Genomic DNA, 21322 nt, shown 5'->3' with positions numbered 1-21322 from the left:
TGACCCGCAATATTCTCATTGCTCCACAAAGTTTCTGGGAGACAGAAGCTTGTACAGCCGCACGCGAGACACATTGACCCTGATTGCAGGTATTCAACAGATGGGCTTGAATTCACAGCACTCGTAGCCCGTTTTTTTTCAGAGCTCCCCCTATGCCGCAAAGTCAAGGACAGTCATTCTCACCTCTGGTGCTCAACACTCTGGTCCATGTTTGGAACAAGGCTGGAATGATATCTGGAGCCAAGCAGTCCACCTTGGACACGTCCTAGTTGTGGTGAACAGAGTATTCCACGTTGCCTGGTCATGCCAGTGTTGTAACCAGTGCAACAACTTGGTTGAAGGCACGGCTAGTTTTGGTGCACAAGTTGCCAGCACTACACCCGGTGGTGCCACAGCTCTCAGCCATGCATTACTGTGCAGAGTGACATGAATTGGTTTCTATGACAAGTTGAAATCTTGGAAGCAGAAATGAATCATCCATTCATCGCGGTCACAAAGGGTCTCTGGCACACTTATGCTGTGCCCTCCCTTTATTGTGGATGGGGATATCATCCCGATGGAGAGTTGAAACACCACCGTTCAAGGAAGGGGACAAGCAGAAAGTTAGAAATTATAGGTCATTTAGTCTGAAATATGTCATTAGCAACATCTGGAATCTGTTACCCAGGGAGCAACAGCAGGACATTTAGACAAAGGTAAGAAAATCAAAGGGGAAACAGTGCTCTATCAATTTGCTAGAGATCTTTGAGGATGTTACAAGAAAGACGGATAAAATGGAACCAGTAGATGTATTGCATCTAGATTTCTAAAAGGCATTCAATAAGGAGCCACATAAAAAAGATTTCTGCACAAGAGTACACACGGTTGGGGGTAATATATTGGACAGGTGAGGGTTAATAAACAAGTTTTTCATCAGACAGGCAACTAGTAACTAATGGGGTGCCACAGCGATCAGTGCTATCGCCAGAACTATTAACAAGCTGACAGAATCAAACGGAATAATCAAATCAAGAAACTATGGCTTGAAATAGTGCATTCTACCACAATGGCTTAATTCCACCGTTTCACATAAACCTACATTAAGCATTCCTCAACAAAAGATGCTTCAAGTTTAATAACTTTATTAAAAATCTCTTTAGATGATCAGCATTCATTTTAAGTCAGACAGATATGGAGCTCTGGTTTTGAGATCCAGATGTGCAAGGAAAGAAGGTTCCTGTTGTCAACCCCAACACATTCTGCATCAGTACGTTCCCAACACAGTTAAGCTGAGAAAAAAACTTCACTGTCAGCATTATAACCGCAACACAAGATCCATCAACGTAGTATCGAAATATAGCCGGCACACTGGCACAATAAATAACGTGATGCTACAGGAACTTCTAGTGAAGAGGACCACATTTAAATTTCCCAGTTTCAATCCAGAGTCCATCTTACGCTAAATATATACAATTAAGGGGGAGGGGGATAGAGGTTGTGTCTGCATGTTGTGGTCCGGCCTGTCATAGGTAGCTCACTCCACATCATCTTCAACCAGGCTCTGTGCAGTCACGATCCTCTGCAGAGAAAAAGGGCAACGATTAACGATCTCCACAATTGGCCAAAACTATCCATTGGGCAAGTTCTGTATCAATTTCTCCTCCGCCTCCTTTCCTTTTCATGGTCACACCATCACATTTGTTTTTTTGTGGACGGCTGCTGTAACTCTGCTGGCACATTATTTAATAACACTGGTGACCGTAAAGCAAGTGGAGACTTCATAGATGAATACTTACAGTACGCTCTACACCTTCCCAACGTAATTGTGGAAATGCAGCACACACCAACCTCCCACAGAACGATGTGGCCATGACGAGCCAACCTGATTTTTTTTCTCCATGATTTTGATTGCAGGATAAACACTGGCTTGGACACCGGAGATAATTCTTTTGCTTTCGAAACCAGTGCTGAGGGGTGTTTCCACTCAACTTTTGAGTCAGAGGCAACAGCTGCTACTTGTTGAATCAATGCTCTGTTTGTTTAGAGATGCTTCATTCCAAAGTGAAATAGAAGCAGGAACAGCAGCTACATTGATGGAGTTTTAACCAACCAAAGTCCTTAATGCTATTCAAAATCATCCAGATCACCCTTCTACCTCCAACTCCACAAACATGCACCATCTCACCACGAGTGTTTTTAAACCCTCCTCTTCATTTACAACTTCAGCAGAACATGGTGTATAAACTCTCACCCACCTCTCCAGGCTCACAACCCCTGTTCCAGATTGGGCCAAGGACAAACTTTCAGCTGGAAAGCTTGTAGCTGCCATCAAAGGGTGCAATAGCCTGAACCTTTGTAAACAGACGGTTCCTTTCCCCCTGGTCATTACCATCTCAATGGATATTTTCAAAGCAGAGATGGATAGATTCTTGATTAGTACGGGTGTCAGGGGTTATGGGGAAAAGGCAGGAGAATGGGGTTAGAAGGGAGAGATATATCAGCCACTATTGAATGGCAGAGTAGACGATGGGTCTTATTCTGCTCCTATTATTTATGACTTGTGGTTCCGTGATGCTGTTAACACTGGTAATGAGAGGAGGAACAATCTTCCACCTGTGGAAACGTATATCTTTCATCAATGGGCCCATACAGACATGTCAGAGATGTGAAATAGTGACAAGCACAAGTGAAGCTCAGCACATTGGAATTCTCCGGAGATTTCATTTAGCATTCCATTTTGTCCTGGATGTTGAGATCCAAATCAACCAGGAGGTTTGAGAATGCAGCCCTGACATCCCAAAACACCTGCATGCTTAACATAGACATTCAATAAATTAAACACAAACAATAAATGATCAAGAAATCTTAGATCTTAGAATGGCAAAATTTAAACAGTGGAGGACAAGGAATACTAGTCAGAAAACCTTGGCATTACAACCTCCTCCCGCTTGCTGTCCAGAATGGCACCCACTCACGCACCGTCGCCATACCCAAATCCTTTCCAGCACAAGACTATACACATTCCCCCAGCAGTCTTGGCCAGATTACTTACCAGCTACTAGCAGCAAAACAAATATTAAGTGTCATGTTTTGACACAGAACATTGGGAGAAACTCATTCCAGGATTAGTTACAGAGGATGCAAATTTCAGAGAATTAGCAAAAGGAACCTGGAGTCTTATTTAAAGAAAATAATTATTTGCTGTTAATTGAGACTCTCACAGGGGAAGGAAACCGTTAACGCACAGATGCGGATCGAAGACTAACTGGAAAAAGTGGACATAAATGTTTTTTCTGGTTGGCGGAGGGTAATAGGCGGAGTTCCATGTGAATCTGGAACTGCAGTTGTGTACAATTTATATAAACTTGATGATTTTGAGAATCTATATCAATTACTTGTATGAATGTGCTAAAGGTATGGATACTAAATTTGTTGATGATAAAGGTAGGAAGGTAAGATGTGAAGAGGATAAGTGGAGTCTACAACTGGATGCAGCAGCGGGCATAGATCTTGAGTATAACGTGGGTAAATGCAAAACTGTCCATTCTGGCAGGAAACATAACTAAGCAATATTATTTAAATAGTGAGAGAGTGCAAAGTTCAGGGAAGCAGTAGGCTCTTAATGTCATCATGCACAGTCAGTGTGCAATTAAGAATGCTGATGGAACATTATTGTTTATTGCCAGGGGAATTGAATGTAAAAGTAGGCAAGCAGAGGACGATGGTGAAGCAACATCTGTGCAGAATCAGTCTCTTTACTCTCAATTCAGAAAGGATACTGGTGCATTGAGAGTAGTTCTGAGAAGGTTTACTAGACTAATACCTGGAATGGGCAGGTTATCTTATGAGATAGGGTGACCCGATTATGTTCCCAGATGCTGGAGTTTAAGGTGACACGATTGAAACGAGATCTTCTGACAGGTGTTGACGTGATGGATATTGTGAGAATGTTTCTTCTTGTCGAAGAATCTAGAATTTTAAAAAATAACACCATGTCCATTTCAGATGGAAGAGGTATAGTTTTTATTTGAGGGCTGTGAGTCTTTTGACTGCTCTTCCCAAAGGGTGGTGCAGTCCTTTCATATTTTTAAGGCAGACGTAGATATGTGACACGCAAGGTAGAGAATGAAGAGTTGAGGTTATTATCACATTTGCCGTGAGTTTATTAAGCAGCACAGCAGGGTCAAGGGGACGAGTGATCTAGCCCTATTCATTCATATTTTCATACTCGACTACTATTCAAAAGGGAGAGTGCATATAGAAAAACAAATGTTGCAGGTCTGTCAGGAAAGAGCAGGGACAAACTGAATTGATTCTATGGGTGGCAACCTAATTCCTAGCATGGCTATCATGTTTCAGAGATTGACCCATCTGCCAATGCAGACAGAATAAATAGTAAACAAATGTTGTACATTTGTGGAAAACTATGGAGCAGCCTTGTGAGAGTTACAACTGCAGTCAGAACCGCTGGGGTTGGGAAGTGGAAGCCTTGCAGAATACAAAGAGTTGAACTCCCTAGCCCCCATCATTACCAACCCCTTGCCTCTTACCTGACTGATGGTAGGCAGTTTGGTCAGCAGCATCTGGAAGACCGGTGGAGGCAGGGTTTGCTGCAGCACCTGCAAGAGCTGCTGAGGTTGTCCACAAACAGCAATAGCGTTCGTCAGGTGGTCCACACCCTTCTCGTAGTCACCTGCAAAAAAGGGAGTCACTTAACTTTCAGCGAAGTCTACATAAAGCTTTGAACTGAGGTTTACAGGGCTCTGTTCCAACCCTGGTCCTGGATCAAGTCCACACTTCCCGTCTCAAGGCCAGCAGATGAGCTTCCAGCACTCTAAGTTCTGAAATACCTTCCAAGCTGCTTCTCTGCTATTCCTTCCATGACACTCCTGAAATGTACAACTTTGACAAAGTTTTTGTTCACCTATCCCAATAGCACCAAGCATCAAATTGATTACATTCCTTGGAAACAATCTTGGACATTATACAGCATTAAAGATGCTGTGGTACTGACCCTCCAAGTGGAAATCTCATCTGTTTCAGTTCATTGATTCAAGTATCACCACATAATCTAACGGACACATCTGGATCAGTACTGAGAGAGTGTTGCACTGTCAGTGATGAGAAACCAAGACTCGACCGCCGTTCTCAGTCAGGCATCTAAAATCCCACCATAGCACTCTGAAGAGCATGGGAGTTCTCCCCGGTTCCTTGGCCTCGTGCCTCAAGTATACATCACTGAAACAGATATTAGTCTCCAATCCAACACGGCTTGTGGGAATTTGTTAATAAATTCAGGAATACTGCCGTCACTAGAAAAAACGACTATACTTCAAAAACACAGTAAAACTCCAGTATTCCGGCATCTGATTGCTTGAAAACCCCGATGATCCTCCACCTACTATCTTTGGGGCAGGTTTTAAAATGGAGTTTAGTTTTAGGTACAGTGGCTAAGGGCATCAACCTTTTAAATATAACATTATCTTTACCTGGAAAATATACTCACGTAGTTAGCAACTGGTTTAGTAGCATTCAGTTATTAAAAGTAATTTATAGACGGTGGACTATATGTTCAGATTAAAATGTTTATTTTGTGTGCCTATTTTCAGCTATATCAATAAAAATGCAGTTTCCACTCAAACGCATGATAAAAGTTCATAGTCATACTGCTCAGAAACAGTCCTTTCGGCCCATGACTCTGGGCTGGCCATCCACCACCTATTAACATACATCCTACATTAATCCCAGCCTGCAAAGTGGGATTTGAATATTGCATTCTAAATACTAATTGATGCCATACACTGAAGATTTGAGCAAAATCTTGAATGACAGAATCCCATAGGGAAAATGTACTTCTCAAAAGACCAATTCTGAAAGCAATTTCCACCCAAAGCAGCAAATTCTGACCAACTGTCCTGGTCTGTTCAGTTGCTGGTCAACAGCAGAATGGAAAAGCCAAACCTGCACACCATAGCAGTTCCACACCATCCCAAGCTGGGAACCAGCTCGCACCACAAACACCTACAAGTTTCCAGTGGAGTGGCATCAAAGTGGACTTGGAGTCTAAAACACATCACTTGTCCCAGAGAAATGCATCATTCATTAGACAGGTGCACAACCTTTTATCCGGAGTTCCGGAAACCGAAAAGCTCCGAAAACCGGACATTTTTTCCAGGGTGTCGTCTGCACACCAAAGCTCGCGTTTGGCACCAAACGTGACCCGAAACGACCCACGGTCAACCCAGGTCTGTACTACTGTAGCGGCTGCCTCCTCCCCGGAGACCGGGGAGACACTTAAACATCTGTAAATCATTGCTTAAAGGTTAGTCAGTTAGTTTGGAGGGCTTTTATGTGAAGGGGGGGGGTGAAGGGGGAAACTTTAATTCTTAGTCCCCTACCTGGTCGGAGAGGCGGGGAGCGGGCAATGCCTTACCGGGTCGCAGTGCAGTAAGCTCCGGAGCGCTGTGGCCGCCGACTCCCAACATCGCGGAGCTGGGGCTGCGGGCGTCCGGCCGTGGGCGGCGACGGTTGTAGCTCCGACCCCGGTAACTCTACCCCTGGCTGCGCGGCGCTCCAAATCCAGCGCGGCCCGCGGCCGGACGCCCGCAGCCCCGCGATGTTGTGTGTCGGCGGCCACAGCGCTCCGGAGCTTACCGCACGGCGACCCGGTAAGGCATTGCCCGCTCCCTGCCTCTCCGACCAGGTGGGGGACTAAGAATTAAAGTTTCCCCCTTCACCCCCCCCCCACCACATAAAATCCCTCCAAACTAACTGACTAACATTTAAGCAATGATTTACAATGATTCCCCGGTCTCCGGGGAGGAGGCAGCCGCTCCAGTCTTTTCAAGCCGCCCGCGCTACCTACCTAATCTACGCTAAAAATCTTCCATTCGGAAATCCGAAAAATTCCGAAATCCGAGAAGTGTCTGGTCCCAAGGCTTTCGGATAAAAGGTTGTGCACCTGTAGTTGGAACTTTAATATACTGATGACAGCTCAACTAAAGCAAAAACACTAACACCAATTAATTTAAGATGGAAGGCTTGCTTCTTCACTCTGTAGATTACACAATTCTTTATGCTCGTCTCACAAATAGTCTTTATGCTCGTCTCACTCTCTATTCCTTTCCACTCATGTAGCTTTCCAGTTTTCTCTCAAAATACATCTACACTCTTCATCAACGCCTGACATAGCAAATTCCCCATTCCAAATAAATTAATTTTGAACCACAATCACAGCTGTAATCTGTTCTGTTACACTCTTGAATGTTGTTCTGCACAGTTTGGTTTGATTCACTTGACTGCTCACTTGCTTTGTTGCGACGTTGCTTTCCAACTCTTTTTTTTTTTTTAATCAACTGAGCAAATACAGATTTACAAGATTCTGGAACTGCATTTTGCATGAGGAGCATCAGGCAGGGCACTGAATGGATTCACTGTTTGTGAAGATGATCATTGTGGCGGGCCACACCATTGAATTGGTGCTGTTCACTCAGTACTCACCTAAACCTCGTGTAGTCTTGGAGCAAGTTTCTTACCGCCCCCTCCCCTCCCCCATGACAAATTCAGTGAAACAATGGTGATTTTATGGCAATCTTCCTTCACTGCCATTTCCACCTGTTCACTAGCATTTAATAATCTAGAGATGACAAAGGCTTTAAGTTGTGGATAATGAAGTAGATTTTCAAAGTCTACAGAGAGATTTAGGCCATTTGGAAGAGTGGGCTGAAAGATGGCAGATGGAGTTTAATGCTGATAAGTGTGAGGTGCTACATCTTGGCAGGACAAATCAAAATAGGATGGACATGGCAGCGAATTGAGGAATGCAGTTGAACAGAGGGATCTAGGAATAACTGCGCATAGTTCCCTGAAGGTGGAATCTCATGTAGATAGGGCGGTAAATAAAGCTTTTTGTGTGCTGGCCTTTATAAATCAGAGCATTGAGTATTGAAGTTGGGATGTAATGTTAAAATTGTACAAGGCATTGGTGAGGCCAATTCTGGAGTATGGTGTACAATTTTGGTCGCCAAATTATAGGAAAGATGTTAACAAAATAGAGAGAGTACAGAGGAAATTTATTAGAATGTTGCCTGGGTTTCAGCAACTAAGTTGCAGAGAAAGGTTGAACAAGTTAGGTCTTTATCCTTTGGAGCACAGAAGGTTAAGGGGGGGGACGATAAAGGTCTTTAAAATGATGAGAGGGATAGACAGAGATGACGTGGATAAGCTTTTCCCATTGAGAGTAGGGAAGATTCAAACAAGAGGACATGACTTGAGAATTAAGGGACAGACGTTTAAGGGTAATATGAGGGGGAACTTCTTTACTCAGAGAGTGGTAGCTGTGTGGAATGAGCTTCCAGTGGAAGTGGTGGAGGCGGGTTCGATTTTATCATTTAAAAATAAATTGGATAGGTATATGGACAGGAAAGGAATGGAGGGTTATGGTCTGAGTGTAGGTAAATGGGACTAGGGGAGAATAAGTGTTCGGCACGGACTAGAAGGGCCGAGATGGCCTGTTTCCGTGCTGTAATTGTTATATGGTTAAGCTGAAAACATAGTCTGAAAATTGTATGAGATGATACTTCATGCAGTGGTAGGGCGAAGCGTAGCCATCTTCCATGATGGGAGACTTTGATCCACTTTCTGCAGAAAGTCAGCTTCATAATCCAACCTTTGCTGAAAGTTATTTTATTTTATCAGTCATTCAGAAAATCACATAAAATCTAAGTTTATTTTTACAACTCCAGCTTCCTGTTCACACCTTCCTCTCAGGAGGAAGAGTATTCTACACTCTATACAGAAACTGGCTGCACTCACCAGTACTGTACCTTGTATTATTACAATAATAGACCAAGCCAATCAGTACACAATATAAGCATTCAGACTTGCATCAGGCAAGTCCCAAACGTTGAAACCAGGCCCAAGTCTCAGATCCCTGACTGCAAGCCCAGCATCGAATATGTTCCAGGAAGCCACCCTTACCCGTCTACTGCCACACCACTCCTCAGAGACCAAGCAGGCCAACAAACGCACGGGCCACCCCTTTTAAGGAGGCGGCAGTGTCCTTGAGATTCTCTGGAATGGTGACGAGTATACAATTGGGGCAGCAAGGGCGGTGAGTGGCTGTGGGCCTGACTGGACAAGCAAAAGTCCCGAGGGCAGACATGACCTGCAGGTTGCACACTGTCACCACGGCTCCGACAGTAGACCGGGAGGTTGGAAAGCCACACGCAAGGTTGGAATCCAAAGGTCCAAAATTTCACACCCACAAACTTAGTTTGTGGGAGTTCAATTGGTTTTCTCTCTCCTCTTAATCCAGTGCTAATCCTGTATATTTGGCTTTTTGTCGTTTATGAGAGGAAAGGGCCTGGTTTTTTATTCAACAGAGGATATTCTCAATATGTACAAACCTTGTGCCAGCAACTCTTCACCCAGTTGGATTTCTTCTAAGAAAAACTTCTGCACCGCTTCTGCATCTTTCAGGTCTGGTAGCTGCAAGCCAGAGAGGAAGCAGGTAAGTTACAGGAGGCTTACTATTCAAAGCCAGCATACAGCGGAGATTGTAGGGTGCTGCTTGTAGAACTGACGGTCTTGAAAGCTGCAAATCGGGACGTGGCACCTCTTTGATGGGCGAGGTGACCAAACCCAGACACTTGCTGCAAGTGGGACCCAATAAGCATCAAATGCAAATGACCAGGGTCTCCTTGTCTTCACCCAGGTCCAAAAACTAAAAGGCACAGCAAAACGTTTGCAACACCCAGAGAAGACCACACTTGGTTGTGACCCCACACCCGCACACAGTAGAATAGCATAAGAAACATCAGCAGTTTAGCATGGTCTCAAACTATTTTACGACGCAAGGGTAATTAACTTACTAAACCAGCAACATCATAAGGATGACAGGGAAGCCATGGAAATACCATAGCAGCCAAGTTCCCTTCCAAGTCATTCACCATTAAAATTCCTTAATTGTCAAAAGCTTGTAATTCTATACCCAACAGAATTTTGGCAGCCCTTTCAGTGCATGTGCTGGTGGAGTTCAAAGAAGACATCTCACTAACATATCCTGAAAGGCAATTGATGTTCCCTTTAAGGCAAAATCCACATTCTGAAAAATAGGCAATGTTATTTATTTCAAAGAACATTATGACCAGACATCTATATAAAAAAAAAGGCAGCCATTAAGGGGGGGGGGGGGGCTAAGAAGAGCGCCTGCACATATCACCGCTTGTACCCGGGTAAGGAACTAATGCTTCAAGATAAAATTCTTACTAGACTGCTCAAAGGCATATGGTGTGAGTGAAGGAGGAAAAAAAGTGAAATCCCACTTACATAATAGTGTCCCAAACCCAGGTCCCAGTTCAGCACTCAGTTCAGTCACCTCCCTACTCCAGACCCTGGCTCCTTCGCAACCCAGAATGAGGTTCTTCCTGCCCGCCTTACTTTCAGACTGGGGAGCAGTCATCAGTATGCCACACAGTAGGGGGACACTGAGGTTTGAGAGCAATTAGGATCGTTCAGCACTGGGTACTGGCCAAAGGTGAGCAATCTTTTCAAACTTCCCAAAGATAGGCACAAAAAGCTGGAGTAACTCAGGCAGCATCTCTGGAGAGAAGGAATAGGTGACGTTTCGGATCGAGTCTGAAGAAGCGTCTCGACCTGAAACGTCACCCTTCCCTTTTCTCCAGAGATGCAACCTGTCCCACTGAGTTACTCCAGATTTAGTGTCTAAATTTGGTTTAAACCAGTATCTGCAGTTCCTTCCTACACTTTTCAAACTTCCCACTCCCTCACCCCCAGCCTATTCTCTATGTTTCTATGAAAATGCCCAATCACAGTTCAATAGTCCTTTACAGACATGTCAGAGACGTGAAATAGTGAAAAGCACAAGTGTAGCTCAGCACGTTGGAGTTCTCTGGAACTTTCATTTAGCATTCCTTCTTGTCCTGGGTGTTGAGTTAGCAAAAACACCCAGGGGGTTTGAGAATGCAGCATCAATAAACACGCAGACCGCACAACCCTGCCGTGCCTTCATCAAACTGAACTCTAACAAACAGACCAGTAATACAGATAACTAGCTCTATAATGGAGGCAAGTCACAAACCAAGCCCTTACTTGTCATTGCATCATACAGCAACAAAACAGACTCATTGGTGCAACACATCCAGAACTGCCAACTTTTGTCAGAGTATTTCAGTATACTAGTACCTGAAAATCAGTATTTTGCTGAGGAAATCAGTATTTTTACGCGGTTCCATTTTGCTGAAATTTTTTTTTTTTAATGTGTGGTCATACCCATGCAAGAGTACAAGAATGCATAACTTGGCTACCAATTGACATGTCTTCTACGCACCTTACTTGACAGTGCATTCATTGCCATCTCTTTGTATACTGCTGTTTGAACAGCTGCTTCCTGCTTTTAGCAGCAGATGATGTAGAAGCCATTTTGGAAGCCTCCCTCTCCCACCCTCGCTCCCTCCCCCTCTCTCCATCCATCCATCCCTCCCGCCCTCTCTCCCTCTCTCCTCGTTCCTTTTTTTCTCCCTCCCTCCCCTCCATCTCTCCCCCTTGAGCCCACCCACCGTTCTGTAAAATCAAGGCCAATCCCAATATAACTGCAATAACACTGGTACCCTTTCACCACTAGACTTATCCAGAATTCTACCACGGCCTAAAAAATAATCAAAGGCTCAAAGAGAATTCCAAAGACTCATTGTTATACGGGAATTTTCCTGAACAGTCTGTGACCCATAGCACTGTGGCCATAGCGCTATGTGTAAAGCCCATAGCTCTCCAGCCGGTAGCGCTATATTTAGATCACAGCGCTATAGCCGACAGCTCTTTGTTTCAATTCACATGAGTTAAACTGACAGCGCTCAGTTTAAACCTGGAGCAGGACAGGCAGCGACTCTGGAGAGAAGGAATGGGTGACGTTTCTGGTTGAGACCCTTCTTCAGACGGAACTGAACGCCGTAATTAAAATCCGTATTTAACAACACAAAATCATACATCCGTATTCTAATCGCTCTGCGCATCCATGCCAATCTGCAATTACTAACTACACTAATTCCATTTACCAGAACCTGGGCTGTGGCCTTCGATGTCATGGTCATCAAATACTCTTCTAGACACTACTTAAATCTTGTGAGAGCCTCTGTCTCCACCAGCCCCTCAGGCAATGTGTTCCAGATTCCAACCATCCTCTTGGTGATCAAATTCTTCTTCAGAATCCCACTGAATCTCTTCCCCATTACCCTCTAGGTTTTGACATCTGATATATGGAACATTTCCTCTAACTACCTTGACTATACCACAAAAACCAAAGTGGACATCTTTGTGTGGAACCTTAGGAGATGGGCAAGGTCCTCAAAGAATATTTCTCCTCTATTTTTACTGCAGATAAATACATGAAGATGAGGGAACTTTGGACTGCTAACGGGGATGTCTTAAGGACAGTCTGTATTATGGTTGAGGAGCTGGACATCCTAAGGTGGATGGAGTTAGATAAATCTTTTGGGCCTGATCAGATATATCCAAGAACACTTTTGGCAGCTAGAGAAGAAATTGCAGTTCTGGCTGAGATATATAAATCATCCTTAGACACGGGTGAGGTTCCGGAAGACTAGGGGGCAGCTGGTGTTGTGCCTCTATTTAAGAAGATCTGCAAAGAAGAGCCTGGGAACTTTAGGCCAATGAGCCTAACATCTGTGGTAGGTAAGTAACTGGAGAGGTTTAGCAGAGATAAGATGTACATGCATTTGGAATGACAGGAGACAGTCAGCCAGGTTTTGTGCTCGGGAGATAGTGTCTCGTGAATTTGATTTGAAGAAATAACCAAGAAGGTTGACAAGGGCAGGGCTGTAGACGGTCTATGCAGACTTCAGCAAGGCCTTTGATAATGTTCCGTATGGTGGACTGCACTGAAAGGTTAGATTGCATGGGATTTAAGGAGAGGAAGCTAACTGAATATGGAATTAGCTTTGTGGTAAGGTAACAGTGGTTGAAAGTTGTTTTCCAGACTGGCAGTCCATGACTAGTGTTGTGCCTCAGGCATTGGTGCTGGGCCCATTCGTGTTTGATATCTACATCAACGATTGGGATGGAAATGTATAGAGCATGATTAGTAATTGCTATAATAGGTGGTATCGTCGACAGTGAAGATGGTTATCAAAAATTACAGTGGTGCCTTGAACCATTGGGCCGATGTAGTTTAATTCAGATAAGTGTGAGGTGTTGCATTTTGGGAAGTCATACCAGGGCACCACCTTCACAGTGAATGGCAGGGCTTTGGCGAGGATTGTAGAGCAGAGGGATCTAGGAGTATAAGTACATAGTTCCTTGAAAGTGCAGTCACGTGTAGACAAGGTGGTGAAGCAGGCTTTTGGCATGTTGGTCTTCATCGTCAGGGAATTGAAGTTGGGATGTTATGTTAAGAGTTGTACAAGACATTGGTGAGGCTTCACTTGGGGTAATGTGTTCAGGTTTGGTTGAGGGCTGAGTATAGGGAGAGATTCGGCAGCCGAGGACTTTACTCATTGGTGATCTATTAAAATTAAACTAATACCTTATAGGTGTATAAAATCTTGAGAGGAATAGATAGAATGCAGTTTTTCCCAGGGTAAGGGAATCAAGAATTAGATGGCACAGGTTTAAGATAATACAGAAAGGATTTAATAGGAACATGACAGGGAACTTTTTTGCACAGAGGCTGGTGAGTTTATGGAACAGCCTGCCATTGAGAAAGTAATTGAAGCAGGTATAATGACATTTCAAAGACATTTGAACGGGTATATGGATAGGCAAGATTTAGAGGGATACAAATCAAAAGCAGGAAAATGGGATTAGCTTAAATGAGGCATCTTCATTGGCATGGATGAGTTCTGCCAAATAGCCTGTTTCCATGCTATATGCCTTCATGGCCTCTCATAATTTTGTACACTAGCTCACTCCACAGTACTGAAAATTGATACTTACCTGTGAAAGCCCAGCCTTTTGTCTGGCAAGTTTCTGCTTCCTCCTTCCTGTAAAGTGAAAGGTTGGAAAGTGTCAAAACATAGAAACAAGGAACTGCAGATGCTGGTTTATACAAAGTGCTGGAGTAACTCAGTGGGTCAGATAGCATCCTTGGAGAACACGGATAAAACCCATCTGAAGAAGGGTCTTGGCCCATAACGTCATCTATCCGTGGTCTCCAGAGAGGTTGCCTAACCTGCTGAGTTACTCCACCACTTTGTTTTGTAAATAGGCTTTAATGCAAGTACCGAACCTCTGCTGAAATATAAGGACTAAGCCAACAATGTTGTAAAAGGAAGGTAGACATAAAATGCTGGAGTCTCAACCCAAAAAGTCACCCATTCCTTCTCTCCAGAGATGCTGCCTGTCCCGCTGAGTTACTCAGCATTGTATGTCTACTTTCGATTTAAACCAGCATCTGCAGCTCTTTCCTACACGTTGTAAAAGGATTTTGGCTATCAGAGAAAAACAATCTAAAATATTGGAAATCTAAAATAAAAGCAGAAAATACACTGGTAACATGCAATAGGTCAGGCCACGCCTGTGGGATGAGAAACACGATGAATGCTACAGGTCAAAGTCTGACAAAAGCTCTTGTACCTGTTAAGCCAGTTTCTCTTCCCAAACGTGTCCTGACCTGCTGAGCATTTTTAGTTTCTATGGTTAATGGAGTCAGGCATCAAAGTAACCCATCAAGATTGTGCCAACTCATTAACATAAGCATTTTATTCGACCCACTGCCCTTGCCAATATCCGGTCAACCTTTTAAGGTATTTTTTCCAATCTGTCGTTGAATCTTGTTAATGAGACTGCGATCACCGGCTTTTTAAGCAGAAATAATCATTTACAAGCTATGTCAGAGAGGTGAAATAGTGTCAAGCACGCGTGCAGCTCAGCACGTTGGAAATCTCCGGAGTGATCATGTAGCATTCCTTCTTGTCCTGGGTGCAGAGGTGGTCAAGGACACCCAGGGGGTTTGGGAATGCAGATACCCCACAGCTGCCCTCTGGAGAGTGCAGAGCCTGGAGGTGGAGGTGGGGGTGTGGACATTCGGCCCGTCCTCAAGCCCCTCTCTCTCTCTCTCTCTCCCACCCAACCCGTCCACAGCGGGGGCGCGCCTGCACCACGTGCGACCCCAAGATGCCGGTCCTGGCGGGCACGCGCGGACACATTGACCCACGCGGGAACGCGCGCTCACCCCCACACCCCCCCCCCCAGTCAATGACCCTCCCCCACCATGAACCCCAATCCCCCCACCCCTCCCCGCGTCGCCCCAGTACGCACGCTCCCGCAGCCGGTTCCTGAAGTCGGGGTCGCTGCGCCGCTTGCGGTCGAAGTAGATGCAGTAGGCGACGAAGAGCGCCCCGCACAGCCCAGCCGCGATGGCGCCCGTCCTCCCCGCCATCGCTCCCGCTCCCGCTCCAGCTCCCGCCACGGCCCCGCGCCGCCCGCCCGACCGACCAACCGCCCGCCCAACCGCCAACCGTCCACGCGCCCGCGCCCGCGCGCCTGAACAAGGACCCCGCGCGCGCGCGCACCCCCGCATGGGTGGCCGCTGCGCTGCCTGACGCCGACACCAGCCAGCCCCGCCCCCGAGCAGTGGGGACAGTGGGACCAGCGACCCGACCCGACTCACAACACTTACTCGGCCGCGGTAGGAGACAAAGATCCTATAGCCATCGCCTCTCCTACCAAAGATCTTATAGCTATAGGATCGTTGGTGGGGATAGCACTCCGTGCTTGCATGTCCCACCCATGACCAAAGGTCATAGATCTTTGCCCATGACTTCCCTCCAGCGTGGCGCCCGGTTGTGAGAGCGCTGCCCAAGAGTTGGTCCTGGTCCTGCTTCTTACAGCGCTGGGGATCAGCATCCGACCCACTGCTCCTTGCTGGACCCCCAGAGAGCAGCCCATCCCTTTTGAAGCGTGTCCCTTCCCTTTTAAAGCTCCTCTATTTTTCTTAAATTATAGGAGCATAATCAGGCCATTCGGCCCATCGTCTACTCCCGTCAGTCAATCAGGGCTGATCTATATCTCCCTTTCAACCCCATTCTCCTGCCTTCTCCCTATAATCTCTGATATCCGTCCTAATCAAGAACCTATTTTAAACCCCCTAAAATTAATTTTAAATCGATCATGTTTTATTATTAATGTTTTATGTGTCATTCCTATTTGTCACTCATGTTTTCGACAGTAGGCCATTCGGACCTTCGAGCCAGCACCACCATTCAATGTGATCATGGCTGATCATCCCCAATCAGTACCTCGTTCTTGCCTTCTCCCCATATCCCCTGACTCCGCTATCTTTAAGAGCCCTATCTAGCTCTCTCTTGAAAGTATCCAAAGAACCAGCCTCCACCGCCCTCTGAGGCAGAGAATTCCACAGACTCACAACTCTCTGAGAACAAGTGTTTCCTCGTCTCCGTTCTAAATGACTTACCCCTTATTCTTAAACTGTGGCCCCTGGTTCTGGACTCCCCCAACATCGGGAACATGTTTCCTGCCTCTAGCGTGTCCAAACTCTTAACAATCTTATATGTTTCAATAAGATTTCCTCTCATCCTTCTAAACTCCAGCGTGTACAAGCCCAGCCGCTCCATTCTCTCAGCATATGACAGTCCCGCCATCCCGGGAATTAACCTTGTAAACCTACGCTGCACTCCCTCAATAGCAAGAATGTCCTTCCTCAAAATAAGGTAATCAAAACTGCACACAATACTCCAGGTGCACTTGCGGCGGAGCACCAAGGCATATTCCTTGTATGTGAATAGAAACATAGAAACATAGAAATTAGGTGCAGGAGTAGGCCATTCGGCCCTTCGAGCCTGCACCGCCATTCAATATGATCATGGCTGATCATCCAACTCAGTATCCCGTACCTGCCTTCTCTCCATACCCTCTGATCCCCTTAGCCACAAGGGCCACATCTAACTCCCTCTTAAATATAGCCAATGAACTGGCCTCGACTACCCTTTGTGGCAGGGAGTTCCAGAGATTCACCACTCTCTGTGTGAAAAAAGTTCTTCTCATCTCGGTTTTAAAGGATTTCCCCCTTATCCTTAAGCTGTGACCCCTTGTCCTGGACTTCCCCAACATCGGGAGCAATCTTCCTGCATCTAGCCTGTCCAACCCCTTAAGAATTTTGTAAGTTTCTATAAGATCCCCTCTCAATCTCCTAAATTCTAGAGAGTATAAACCAAGTCTATCCAGTCTTTCTTCATAAGACAGTCCTGACATCCCAGGAATCAGTCTGGTGAACCTTCTCTGCACTCCCTCTATGGCAATAATGTCCTTCCTCAGATTTGGAGACCAAAACTGTACGCAATACTCCAGGTGTGGTCTCACCAAGACCCTGTACAACTGCAATAGAACCTCCCTGCTCCTATACTCAAATCCTTTTGCTATGAAAGCTAACATACCATTCGCTTTCTTCACTGCCTGCTGCACCTGCATGCCCACTTTCAATGACTGGTGTACCATGACACCCAGGTCTCGCTGCATCTCCCCTTTTCCTAGTCGGCCACCATTTAGATAATAGTCTGCTTTCCTGTTTTTGCCACCAAAATGGATAACCTCACATTTATCCACATTATACTGCATCTGCCAAACATTTGCCCACTCACCCAGCCTATCCAAGTCACCTTGCAGTCTCCTAGCATCCTCCTCACAGCTAACACTGCCCCCCAGCTTAGTGTCATCCGCAAACTTGGAGATGTTGCCTTCAATTCCCTCATCCAGATCTTTAATATATATTGTAAATAGCTGGGGTCCCAGCACTGAGCCTTGCGGTACCCCACTAGTCACTGCCTGCCATTGTGAAAAGGACCCGTTTACTCCTACTCTTTGCTTCCTGTTTGCCAGCCAGTTCTCTATCCACATCAATACTGAACCCCCAATGCCGTGTGCTTTAAGTTTGTAAACTAATCTCTTATGTGGGACCTTGTCGAAAGCCTTCTGGAAGTCCAGATACACCACATCCACTGGTTCTCCCCTATCCACGCTACTAGTTACATCCTCGAAAAATTCTATAAGATTCGTCAGACATGATTTACCTTTTGTAAATCCATGCTGACTTTGTCCAATGATTTCACCACTTTCCAAATGTACTGCTATCCCATCTTTAATAACTGACTCTAGCAGTTTCCCCACTACCGATGTTAGACTAACTGGTCTGTAATTCCCCGTTTTCTCTCTCCCTCCCTTCTTAAAAAGTGGGGTTACGTTTGCTACCCGCCAATCCTTGGCCAATAAACTTATTCATTCATTCATCCCACTCCCCGTCAAAGCCCCCTTGAATCATTTGCCTCTCGAGCTAATCTAAAGGGGTAACAAAGTAAAGAATAAAAAAGATGCTCAGCAGTCATGCCACATCTGTGGCAAGAAACATAGAAAAATAGGTGCAGGAGGAGGCCATTCGGCCCTTCGAGCCAATGGTCCCGAGGCCATTCATTGTGATCGTCCCCTATCAATAACCCGTACCTGCCTTCTCCCCAAATCCCTTGACTCCACAAGCCCCTAGAGCTCTATCTAACTCTCTCTTAAGAGAAGCAGAGTGAACAGTTTAATGTCACAATCCACACAACCTGCCAGCTCATCTTTGGGAAGGTAGCAGAAGGGATGCCCTTAGGTTTATTATTGTCAAAGATACCGAGTACAATGAAAATCTTTATTTTGTATGATATCCAAAACAGATCAGATATACCATACATAGATAACAATCAGTTCAAATGCAACTACAATAGATAGAGCAAAGGGATAATATAGAGTGCAGAATATAGTTCTCGGCATTGTAGTTCATTGTTTTCAACGGGGGAAAGGGGAATTGAAGATGTTATCAAAGATTTAAGGCAATTAATGAAAAAAAAACAATTAAGGTAGAGATTGATGAATATTTGAAAGGTTGAGGGTTATGGAGAACTTGCACAGATGAGGTGAAGCCAGATGGATTACCACGATATTGAATGGAGGGACCTACTCCTGGTATATTCTTGTGTTACAGATTGTGAGACAGATTAACAGTACAAATATCAAGAGCTTCCCCTTGTTGGCCGACCTAAGTTGGTAACCACACATCCAAGATAATAAATCCAACTGCGAATGCAGGAGACACTTACTCACCCAGCACGACTGAAATTTAAATCGTATGCAAATTTCAAAGGCAAATGTAGATAAGCACGATTGGAAATTATGTTGATAGGATAGGAATGGAGGAAGAATTGAAAGCTGACTAAATGCTGGTATGGAACTGTGGGGCTGAATGTCCTATTTGTGTTACACATTCAGGGGAATTACACTATTTTAAATCAATATTTGTCCATTCCCTCCACAGATGCTGACTGACCAGCTGAGTTCCTCCCCTACTTTGTTTTTTTTTCCTCTCAAGACTTCAGCAGCTGCAGTTTCTTGCACCTCTTTAGTGTTAGGCACCTACAATGAAAAATAGACTATGGTCATCTATTTGTACCTGTCAGTATTTTATAAACCACTATAAAAGGTCACCCCTCAATCTACCTCACTCTAGGGATAACAATCCCAGCAAATTCAATCTCTTCTTATGACTCAAGCCCTCCAGCCCAATCACATACTTCCTAGTGTGGTAACCGGACTGTGCACAATATTTCAAGTTTACTCAGTCAGTTTTTGTTCAACTGTAACGTGATGTCCCAACTCTTGTACTCCGTGCCGGCCGATGAAGGTAAGTGTACAATGTGCCTTTTCTTCACCCTGTCTTCCTGTGTCACCAGTTTTAGGGAACTATGTACTTGTACCCCCAACTCTTTCATCTTATTGATGGTAAAGGTCTGGACAGGCTACTGCTGCTACTTTGGTTCAAATTACTTTCTTATTAATCTTGACTGCAACAGTTAAAATGAATAAAAGACTTGAATGGTTAAGTGAATTCAATGTGTAAAGAATGTTCATTTCATCATCTCCCCATGTACTGATCCCTATACGGGTCCTCTGGCTCAGGATTCCTCTGCAAAACTTCCATGTCCATGAAATTTAGACAGGAATAACTAAAACACGTGGATATTCGGAGTTTGAGGCCTGGACTGCCTGGTCCCGAAAGCACTTTACTTTACATCCGGCCAATGTTTCCCCCTCTACTCTCAAGCTCTGTGCTTTACAACTAGCACCGGTCTACACAGACATTTTCAACCAGTCCCTGCAAACCTGTACTGTCCCTGCCTGCTTCAAAGTCTCCACTATTGTCCCTGTACCCAATAAGGCAAGGATTACTGGTCGTAATGACTACGGGCCTGTCACACTGACTTCTGTAGTCATGAAGACCCTAAAGGCCTGTGCTGGCCACGCTGAAAAATATCACAAACCCCCTGCAGTTTGCATATCGGGCTAATAGATCTGTGGATGACGCAGTCAACCTGGGCCTGCACTTCATCCTCCAGCACCTAGACTGCCAGGGGACCTATGCAAGGATTTTGTTTGTTGATTTTAGCTCTGCATTCAACACCATTGTGCCACAGCTACTACACTCCAAACTTTCTGAGTTGACTGTGCCTGAACCCCTCTGTCGGTGGATCACCAGCTTCCTGACAGACAGGAAGCAACATGTGAGGCTGGGAAAGCACATCTTGGACCCACAGCATAGGAGCACAGCAAGGCTGCGTACTCTCCCCTCTCCTCTACACCAATGACTGCACCTCCACTGACTCCTCTGTCAAGCTTCTCAAGTTTGCGGACGACACAACCCTGATTGGACTGATCCAGGATGGGGAGGAATATGCCTACAGACAGGATGTGTCACAGCTGGCATCCTGGTGCCATCGCAACTACGTGGAGCTCAATGTTCTGAAGACAGTGGAATTGATTGTAGACTTTAGGAGAGCTCTCCCTCCACTCACCATCAACACCACCACAGTCACATCTGTGGAGTCTTTTAAGTTGCTGGGAACCATCATCTCCAAGGACCTTAAGTGGGGGGCCACCATCGACTCCACAGTCAAAAAGGCACAACAGAGGATGTACTTCCTGCGGCAGCTGAGTATGCACAATCTGCCACAGGCAATGATGGTCCAATTCTATACGGCCATCGTAGAGTCTGTAATCACCTTCTCCATCACGATCTGGTTTGGCTCAGCCGCCAAGCACAACATCCAGAGGCTGCAGCGAATCGTCCGATCAGCTGAGAAGGTTATTGGCTCCAACCTTCCCTCCATTGACAAACAACACTGCAAGGGCCAGGAAGCGAGCGGGTAAGATCATCTCTGACCCCTCTCACCCTGGCCACAAACTCTTTGAATCACTTCCCTCTGGAAGGCAACTCCGGAATGTCAAAGCTGCCACAGCCAGACATAAAAACAGCTTTTTTCCA

General features: G+C 45.3%; 1 protein-coding gene and 3 non-coding genes across 4 annotated transcripts; all 4 read right to left on the bottom strand.

Annotated features, from left to right (window-relative positions):
* Nucleotides 1-1104: 1104 nt before the first annotated feature.
* Nucleotides 1105-15471, bottom strand: tomm20 (translocase of outer mitochondrial membrane 20). Its single transcript, XM_033021783.1, has 5 exons — nucleotides 15274-15471; nucleotides 13951-13997; nucleotides 9387-9468; nucleotides 4530-4672; nucleotides 1105-1558 (listed from the first exon to the last, which is right to left on the bottom strand). Exons 1-5 carry the CDS (start codon nucleotides 15392-15394, stop codon nucleotides 1514-1516), a joined length of 438 nt encoding a protein of 145 aa, XP_032877674.1. The 5' UTR covers nucleotides 15395-15471; the 3' UTR covers nucleotides 1105-1513.
* LOC116973892 lies at nucleotides 2632-2765 on the bottom strand. Its single transcript, XR_004412174.1, has one exon. It is a non-coding gene; the product is annotated as a small nucleolar RNA SNORA14 (small nucleolar RNA).
* LOC116973891 lies at nucleotides 10833-10968 on the bottom strand. Its single transcript, XR_004412173.1, has one exon. It is a non-coding gene; the product is annotated as a small nucleolar RNA SNORA14 (small nucleolar RNA).
* LOC116973893 lies at nucleotides 14841-14977 on the bottom strand. The gene has a single exon (XR_004412175.1). It is a non-coding gene; the product is annotated as a small nucleolar RNA SNORA14 (small nucleolar RNA).
* Nucleotides 15472-21322: the final 5851 nt, after the last annotated feature.

Source organism: Amblyraja radiata, chromosome 5 (genome assembly GCF_010909765.2).
Source record: "Amblyraja radiata isolate CabotCenter1 chromosome 5, sAmbRad1.1.pri, whole genome shotgun sequence".
Classification (NCBI taxonomy): domain Eukaryota; kingdom Metazoa; phylum Chordata; class Chondrichthyes; order Rajiformes; family Rajidae; genus Amblyraja; species Amblyraja radiata.
This window is presented reverse-complemented; position numbering and strand designations above follow the sequence as displayed.